Consider the following 9,976-nt stretch of genomic DNA (forward strand, 5'->3'; position numbering starts at 1 on the left):
CTCCTAACCAAAACAAACTTTTGAAGTCAAATAAACCTGATATTAATTCATTTGCGTTTGAGAACACACATTTTCTCAAATGGAAAAGTCAATTCTTCATTACACATAAAGAAATCACATCTGCGGGTGTGATTGTTCCAGTACAGACACAAAGACAATGTGAATTTCTTAAATTTAAGGTGGTAGAGACTGAATTCAATACTAAACAACCATGTCTTATCTTCTGAAAATAACATTTTAGGTTAAATTAACTTAAATAAATAAAACTTTGATTGATTCCTCTAAACTCCTGTTTTGTTTTGTTTTTACAGTGTATTACAACTTTGTTCTCACTTTAGGGATAAAGATAAAACAAACAAATAAACAAAGAAGGACTAGCACTTTGTCCCATGCCCTCTCCTTCCCAGGATTTACCATTGTGTCACTCTAAACAGGGTCATTAATACTAGACAGCTATTCCGTTTGAATTATCAGTTCAATATAGAACAAATCATGTTGAACTGAACCAGATAGCAAGGTCTTCCTCCAAAAAATGTCTTGGGATTAGTAAACGTCTTCGTTGTCTCTATAAGTATTCTAATATACATGTATTATTATCCTTTCACTCAATGTTTAACAATATGTACTGAGCAGCACCGCGCAAGTACGCATGCGCAACTTTGACAGCTAACTAGCGCAGCGCACTTCACAACAGCCAGCTGATACCAACCAGCAAGCCACCGTGGTTAACGTTTTGGTTTTGTTTTCGGTAGTACGTGAACCGTCAAGACAACCTATGGGAGAGACACAATTGAGAATAATTCACACAAGTATGGCGGTTGTACTTAAAAGCTTTGACAGCTCTTCGTCTGTGTAGTTAGCTTGCTAGCTAGCTAGGTAAAGTTGATAGCAGTGAATAGCATCAACGCTAGCTAGCTAAGTTACAGCGGATTCTTACAAGCTGGCATCAAAAAATACTCATCGTCAGCCATGGGAATACTATTTACAAAGCTATGGAGGCTTTTTAATCATCAAGGTAAGAATGGTGCCTTGACATTCATCATGAACATTGTCGAAGAAATCGGAGCTAAATGGGCTCGATGTTCAGCAAAGGCCCACTGTAAGAAATAGGTCTACTCCGCTCATATTAGCATGGGAAACCGCTTTCTACACTCCTCAGTTGATAGGCAAGTTTATTTTACTATCGTAATGTCGTCCGTGTTACATTATTTTATACGCTTTATCATTGGGCTTGCTCCTTGTTGATAACATTGTTGTTATTGTTTCATATTTTAACTAGCGAAGACTGTCGTTTTCTGGTAACTCTGCTCACCGTTTCTGCATTAACTTAGTGTTTGATTATTTATGCTCTCTGTCTGGAGCGGAGGTGTAACCAAGTGATCTTGAGTCAGTAAACAGATGGGTTCTTGTGAAACCTCTGTAACACGAGTCCCGACCTATGGTCCAGTGTTCAGACCGGTTGAACGGTGTTATGACTGGAGATGGCTACACACAAGCAGAGCACACTGAAGTCAGCCACATCAGCAGAATGCATTGGCCAATAAGGAATCAATGAATGACTTGAATCACTTTGGCTTAAGACTGCCATTGTAATTACCTCGTCAGTGTCATGACAGGAATGTAGGTAGGCCAACTCATCTTTACATTTGGCCTCTTTTAAACTGAGGTAAGTTTTATTCGGTCATAACTGAAAGTAGATTACATGGGATACTAGGAATATCACAACATATCAAATACCACTATAAAAATCCACGATACTGTACTGGGCTGTGGCGATATCTAAGCTGATTTTACATAATTACTTATTTCAGTCAGTTTATTTATGTTTTAATACCACAATAACTACATATTGTGGACTTTTTATAGTGATATTATTGAAACTTGAGTTTTGGTATTGCTACATTCCTATGGGGCAGCCCCTAGTCTCATACTGTAGGCTGTCAGCTTTGAACAAGACAAAACAAATAATTGATAGTCAATCAACATTGACTTGCTCCTTCTATCTCTTTTATTATTTTGTAATGTGACTATCTTTAGGTTTTGGGCTGTTGGATGAACAAAACAAGCACTTTGAAGTAGGGCTGAACAATTAAGCGAAATTTTATTAAAACTGCTTTATGGCTAACAGCAATTTTCAAATTGCAGGAGGCACAATATTTGTTAAAGACAAAATATGTTTTGAAATACAATTTTAAATTAAATTTTGACATGCTGCATGATGTCCAGACGTACACATCATATTTTCCAGACTGAAGAAAACATCTTTGTTTAGTTCAGATTCCCAGAAGAAAATCACAACAGAATCATTTTAATTTGTTTTCTGATGGAAATGATGATGTAAACATTATCATTCCCATTTATATTGCTAATTATATCACAATTGTGATATTTATCGAAATATTTGAAACTAGATAGTTGCAAGTCTACCCAGCATTTAATTTCCTTAAACGTGTCCAACAAACATCATTTGACTTCTCTTTGACATTAAAATGGTCAAAAGTCATAATTATTTGCCGGTGCCATCTCTGTCTGGCTAGACATCAAATAGCAACTTTCTCTGTCAGATCACCTTTAAGCTCTGCTCCATTTTGCTTCCATCCATCATGTCATGTCTCAGGAAGTTTTACCGTGGCTGTCCCCAGCTGATTGATTCAACACTGTGGAACAACACAAGTTTATTCACTGGAATGAGAATATTTGATTACAAACTTGGTTATCCATATTCCCAACAGTTTGATGTTAAAAGGCTTTAAGGCAATGGTAGCAAAATCTTATTTAACACTGTGGTTGGTCACACAGACTTTCTGATGGCTTCCACATGATCTTACGTTTGTTCTAAAGCATTTACATTTATATCCATTTTCTAAAACATTCATTCTGGTCAGCATGATGGACCATGGAGACTATCCCAGCCTAACCCACACATTGGGCAACAAGTGGGGGCCATGCCCTGTAGATATAAACACATTCACAATTATTGTGTGGGCTATTCATAGTTGTTGAAATTATTTGGATAATTATCAAGTAGGCTTTTAACATTAATCAACATAAGTTTTGATAACTGCTTTTTTTTTTCAACTAAAAAAACAAACAAACCCACATTTCCTCTCAAATGTGAGGATTTGCTGTTTTTTGTGATTGAATAGTAAGTGATTACTTTGAGTTTTTATTGTGTGGAGGATAAAACAAGTAATTGGAGATATCACCTTGAACACTGGGAAACTGTGATGGGCATTTTACACTATTTTTTTTTGACATTTCTTAAACCAATCAGTTATCACAGAAAACATTAATAGTAGAATTACCATAAAAGAAATACCTACATTGGTGTGTGAGCGCAAACCCATGCAGCTACTGTGCTGCCCATGTTTTAACATGTTGAAGGGATAGTTTACTCAAATTGGAAATTCAGTCATTATCTGCTCACCCTCTGGTTTAGTTTTTTAGTCCACAAAACACTGCTGGTGTTTCACAGGAATACGGTGTTGCAGAATCTGCCAAACAATTGATGTGAATGGTGACCAGTTTTCAGATGGATAACAACAAAAGAAAAAAAACATAAAATGCAAATACTGCTTGCATACTGCTTGTCTGGCATAATTCAGGTCTCCTAAAGCCACAACATGCCATTCAGACACCATCACACCACACACACCTGGTTCAGACAGTGTGCATGTGTAAATGAACATGGCTTCAAGCTAAGGATGTACAGTTTAGACTCTGGCTACAGAGTCTTTTAAGTAATGTTTGGCTGTAACAGCTTTAGTAGACTTGGATAACACCACATGAGCAGTATGGAGGTATTTTAGTTTAGTTTTTTTTTTTTTTTTCTACATTTGAAAATTGGTCACCATTCAGTTCCATTGTTTGGGAGATTTTGCAACACTGTTTTCCTGTTAAACTCCAATAGTGTTTTGTGGACTAAAAAACTAAACCTGACCTTCAATGGATGTGAGAGTGAGTAGATAATGACTGAATTGTCATTTTTGGGTGAACTATCCCTTTAACAGTTTGTTTTGTTTGAATGTAAGCAAGCATCCTGGCTGGCACCTGCGTGACCTCTTTATTGTAGACATTTTTTTTCCCCCAGTCTCTCTCTTCTAGTTACTGACTTGTGACCTCCAAGCACTGAGGAAAGTGTAGTAAGCTGTGTGTTATGTCTATACGTACAGTCCGTTATGTTTGCTAAAGCTATGTTTATGCTGAAATAACATTCTTGTCATCACAGTTGGGTTGTTTTGTTTAGGTTCAGCATGGTAGAGTTGGATAGATAAGGCCTGGATTTGAAGCTCGTGCAGTTCTCTTTGCAGCTATTTTCACTTCCTTTAGTGAAGTTTTAGTTTTACTTGTGACAGCTGTAACCTAACCGTGTCTGGTAATGTACGTACATCACGTGTTACCAGGCAGAGAATACCATTTGGCAGGGTTTACACTGGTTGTGAACTTTGTGTAATTTCACTGAATTTCAAGATGTATTTCACAAAGGAAAGGTGTGGCACCTAGAGATGTCACAATACCAAAATTTGAAACTTCATGATAATACTTGTATAAAGAAACAATAGTCAATACTTCTTTTGATACCACAGCAAAAAGAAAAAAAAGTGACAGATTCCTGTCTGGTTTTGCTGTCTTACAAGCCACATTTCAGGCAGGACAACAAAGACTGAGCTGAACTGAAGTCTTGAATGTGCACCTAGATAATTTGTTTTATAGCTTTGGTACTTTTGATACAGTCAGATATTTGTGTTGTTTTTAAACATGTAGTATTGAAAAACTATCCATGCCATGACTCTTTTGACAACTTTAGTGAGAGCTTTTTGACATTTCATGGGAGGAGTGACCAAAATGGATGTAGTAGACACAGTGAAGAAGTATTGTTGTATTTACAATCAACTGAGGAAAGACTATGGGACACATCATATGAATCATTTCTTTGTGTTTACATTTATTTTCACTGTCTCAATCGGTTTAAGTCTGGTGTGAACTGCTGCCCATTCCTTCATTCTTGCATGTGACCCTGATTCATATCTCTATGTGGAAAAGTGTGCTCTTGAATACAACAGATTGCATATATTGGCTCAAAGCCATAGCAGTATGCAAAGCTCAAGAACCACTGAGTCAGTCTCAGTCAACTGTCTGGTGGTGTGACTTGTTAGGTAGTATCTCATCATTCTAGCCAAAACTATTATGAGATGAGGAGATGATGAAGCTTTCTGTTTTCTCAGTTCCCCAACCAGTCAAATGCTGGTAAAATATGAAAGTTGCTGGTAGATTTCAGGTACAAAGTAATGATTTACTATAGAGTGTCTGGTGAATTTGAACATTTATTCAGACAGTGGCTGGTAGATGTTCACATTCTTAAAAGTTAATTTCTTACTCTGTTTGCAACACACTTGGACCGTCCCTGTAGCTGAATGAACTGGGTGGTAGAGACAGTTTCAGAGAATTATGCTATGCTGTAGAATAAGTGACTAACCAACTAAAAAATAATTTTAATGTGATTATTTTGATTATTTACATTTGGCACTCACGATTTGGGGGAGGGGGTCATCTGTTATGCACCACAATTTTGCATTTTCACTGAAAATAAATTTTTAAAATCATCGATTAGTTGTCTATAAAGTGTCAGAAAATGGTGAAAAATAACAATTAGTGTTTCCCAAGGCCCAAGATTCTAAAAATAGTCGGTGATGAATTTAATAGTTGATTAGCCTAATAATCGATTAATCGCTAAAGAAAAACATCCTTGTTTGGTACACATGTCCACTAAAATCTTACCATCATCATTTTAATGTTTTTCAAAGAAAGTGATGTGCAATTTTAGGCAAGGCCCAAAAGGTTATTTTAGAGGCTTAGCAAGCGGCCAGTAAGCTCTTATCAGCAGGAGACCAAATGCATCCCTAGTATTTATGCCTTCATGTATGTGTTATCAAATGCTGGGCTTTTCTGTAGAGCTGAAGATAATTCTGTTAAGCCATATTTTAAAACTTGTCCATGAACAGTATAGTGAAGGTGGAATGTGGGCTTCATCTCTTTCTGTCATGCTATAGTTTTACTTGCTGAACCATGTGGCCATAACTAATAACATCATTCTCTGTGTTATCACAGGATTGGAAAAATGGCATGTAAGTTTGAAAAAAGCCTTTAGTGCTGTTGATGCTTGAAGCTGAGTAGTATGTCAAAAAGATTTGTAGGAAAACAGCCAGCACTTTGACTCCTCATGCCTTTACCTTTAGCCTGTCCTTGGTCTTTCTGTAAGACTTTTTACTATTGTCTTGTCACTTTGGTGTATCAACATACAATTAATCTTAGTTGCCACATCGTTGGTTTTTTTCACAGGTAAAACCTCTTTGTATATGTGAGAAAGAGAGACAGACTGTGTGCCATCTCCACAACTGCTGCTGGGTTCAGCCTGGTTGTACAAGCTTTCTTAAGACCACCCACTATCTCATCTGTAGCTGTGAAAGTACACTGTTCACAGCACCACAATGTCTCACTTATGCTAGATGCGTGAAGCTACACAGTTTGGTACTGAAGGATCATGTCGAACACAAAAAGGGCTGTTGTTTGAATCGCTCAATGCAGTTCCACATCAAAAGACATCTTTTAAACAGATTACTTGGCTGAGTTTGCACAAGAGTCAGACATCAGTCAGTCACCAGCACTTAGCCCACATATTGATGTCACTGTTGGCTCTGTGAATTCTTTGTAAGTGTCTTTATTACCTTTCAGAGCACAAAGTTATTATTGTGGGCCTGGACAATGCTGGCAAGACCACAATTCTTTATCAATTGTAAGTATCCAGACGTACCACTTTCAGAGAGCTTCTTTATATGTCATCGCTATTTTATCCATCTATGCATAATATCTAATAAATTGATGCATTTATTTTGTTAATGTTTCTTGTGTCAACCACAAATCTTTTTTTTTTTTACTCCATTTGCATTTTTTAGTTCAATGAATGAGGTGGTACACACCTCTCCTACAATTGGGAGCAACGTGGAGGAGATTGTGGTCAACAACACCCATTTCCTGATGTGGGACATTGGGGGCCAGGAGTCCCTTAGGTCATCATGGAATACATACTACACTAACACAGAGGTAATGGCAGGTTATAATGGTGGACTGCGCATCAAAGAGAACTGTCATGTTACCTTTGGCTAAATAGGAAGAATTTTTTTTACCAGAGTTAGACCAATAAATTCGCCAGGCCAGTATGTGCTACTATTCCATAATGTCCACCAGAGAACACTAAGAAGTTGATTTTTTAACTGTAAAATGTCTTGCTTAGTATGTATTTTGGTCACACAAAAAGGGGTCTAAATCAAGATTGTTGTTTACATTACCTGTTTGTTATCAGACTTTTTTTTTAAAAATTGTAAACTGTCACCACAAAGAAATCGCTGCTGTGGGTACAATGTTAGATTTTTCTTAGTAATTTCTAAATACAGGAGAAAATGAATGAACTTTTTAATGCAATCCAGTGTGACTGCGTTGCTGTTGTATGGTGCTAAGAAGCAGTATTCTCTTATTCATGGTCTATTATTTGTCTCCATCTTTTCTGAGCAGTTTGTCATTGTGGTGGTTGACAGCACAGACAGAGAAAGGATCTCAGTGACCAAAGAGGAGCTCTACAGAATGCTAGCACATGAAGTGAGTATCATGAAAAATCCGAATGATTCTTGTAAGATGCTCGCATATATTAATTTAAATGTCCTCAGTTTATTTCACTATTCAGTATTAAAAGTACAACAGCACCTTTTCCAAATATCAGTTGATCATCTTCTGTATAAATGTTGGAGGTCCTAATGGAAAAGGACACTGAAAATCATTGATACAAAGAGTCAAATTAGATTGAGTACCAGTTTGCATTTACTTCTTGATTCCACTGGGCATTTTGCATCTGTGACACAAATTTGATCCATCCTCCTCATGGCGTCATGCCCCACCAGCAGCATTTCAAAAGTGGACCATTTTGCTTGCCTTATTAACATGGTCAGATTTTGTTGATTATGTTATTTTTCTTAGCTTTTTGTGCTTTTACCATGGGTATGTAGGCTACATAGTTAAGTAGTTTCTTTTGTCTGTCGCCTGGGACACGCTGCAGTGCACAAGCATTGTGCAGAATGGCCTTGGGACAGCCATGCCAAGTGGAATTAACAGCAAAGAGCACATTGATAAGCTGTTTCAAACCAATATGAGATTACAAACAAAGCTATGAAAACACAAAACCTATGTCAGATTTTACACACAAGTAAAATACAATGTTTTTTCATGTTTTTAGGATGACTTTAGAAAATATTATTTGAAAATACAGTTTGCAGAGCACTGTCAGATTGCCTTAAACAATAAAAATTCAGCAGATGTAAATAAGGCTAAATGCTATAGATGTTTATATGATCCACCTTTGCAGTGGTGTTTTAAGATGAACACTGTATTCAAAGTCACAACCTGTCATTGCAATGTTAAAAAAGAGGAAGCCGAATTCACAAAATTTTAATACTAACACGTTAGTTAATGAACTAAATGCAGATTTTTTATCTATAAGTCAAACTCTTTGTTGAATTGTGTATGTGAATATACCTGAAATTCTGGAGCCAAAGCATTTTTCCATGGACTTCTGATGTGATGTATTGTGCTCCTTTTCCATAATCTTTGGAAGTATTTACATTTCCTTATAGTTTCATTTTTTGATGTCTCTTATCTTCTCTCCAGGATTTAAGAAAAGCAGGGCTGTTGGTCTTTGCCAACAAGCAGGATGTAAAAGGTTGCATGTCCGTGGCTGAGATCTCCCAGAGCCTCCAGCTTACCTCTGTCAAAGATCACCAGTGGCATATCCAGGCCTGCTGCGCCCTCACTGGGGAGGGGTGAGACCCGCATTTACTACTCATTGTTGTTATATTAGACTGTTTAAAAAAGGTGTACATATAGGTTTTCTTTTATCTTAATGCCTGTCTATCTGCATTTCTGCCCCTCTCTCCTCCACATTCCTGTTCCTCGACAACCCTCCCAATGTCTTGTTTACATCCAGGTTGTGCCAGGGTCTTGAGTGGATGATGTCCCGACTGCGTGTAAGATGATGACTCTGATCAAGAGTGCACCCTTACTCTTTGTTTTTTCTGCCTCCAAACACGAGCTTGAAATGAGGACGGGGGTGAGGTCGGTTAATGGATGGCCCTCTCCTCTTTCTTCTGACGCTGACGTGGGCAGACCGCTGCCAGGACATTACATTATCTTCTGTGATAATTTATTTTACAAAAGACATCTGAACTCTGAACAAAAAAAAATGTGACCTTTTCAGAAGGACATTGGACAACAAAAGAGACTCAAATTATTTAAACTGAAATTTCTGCACGGTTTTCCTTTCAACAGAACACAGAGGTCAGCAAAGCATCTGACTTGGAATGGTTGATGGACTTATTCTTCAGCTGTGTGTGAGTCTAGCCCACGGTGGCCTTGCAGTATTGCCGGACTGGCTGTGGCGGTTTTTATTGCCCCCCTGTGTGTGCAGTCCAGTATTTTATTTTAACGTGGTGCCTGCAGCAGAATGTTCAAGCGATGACGGTTGATGGTGACTGAAACATGGGAGAGGAGGGTAAAATCACAATACACCCTCCTCCTTTCAGTCTCTATGAATAATCATTGAAATAAAGTGTTTTTATCTGTTTCAGGTGAATTCCAGTGTGTCATGAATGAGTGTTTCTTTTAGGGGACTCAAAACATTGTTTTTTTTTCTTCTGTATGATTTTTCTAGGCATAAGCTTGAACTCTACTGAGTATTGTGTTAGTAACTTTTTCTTTTAGTCCTTTAGGGGGCAGAGTGTATCACATTAGCTCATGGTTCCTGATGCTTTTCAGGGAACATGATGGGCAGCTGCAGGAGTAGTGAAGACAGAGAGGATTCAGGAGAAAAGAGAAGACCAGGTCCAAAATGTGAGCAGTGAGTGCTTAAGAGAAGAGGAAAACTGCAGAATAG

At 37.6% G+C, this 9,976-nt stretch overlaps 1 protein-coding gene across 1 annotated transcript; it reads left to right on the forward strand.

The window, feature by feature from the left end:
* The first annotated feature begins 652 nt into the window (after positions 1–652).
* On the forward strand, positions 653–9,676 carry arl5a (ADP-ribosylation factor-like 5A). The gene is made up of 6 exons (XM_084724885.1): positions 653–1,015; positions 6,733–6,793; positions 6,954–7,101; positions 7,570–7,653; positions 8,716–8,867; positions 9,032–9,676. Exons 1-6 carry the CDS (start codon positions 970–972, stop codon positions 9,078–9,080), a joined length of 540 nt encoding a protein of 179 aa, XP_084581011.1. The 5' UTR covers positions 653–969; the 3' UTR covers positions 9,081–9,676.
* Positions 9,677–9,976: the final 300 nt, after the last annotated feature.

Source organism: Lutjanus erythropterus, chromosome 8 (assembly GCF_056507025.1).
Source record: "Lutjanus erythropterus isolate fLutEry1 chromosome 8, fLutEry1.hap2, whole genome shotgun sequence".
Lineage (NCBI taxonomy): Eukaryota > Metazoa > Chordata > Actinopteri > Lutjaniformes > Lutjanidae > Lutjanus > Lutjanus erythropterus.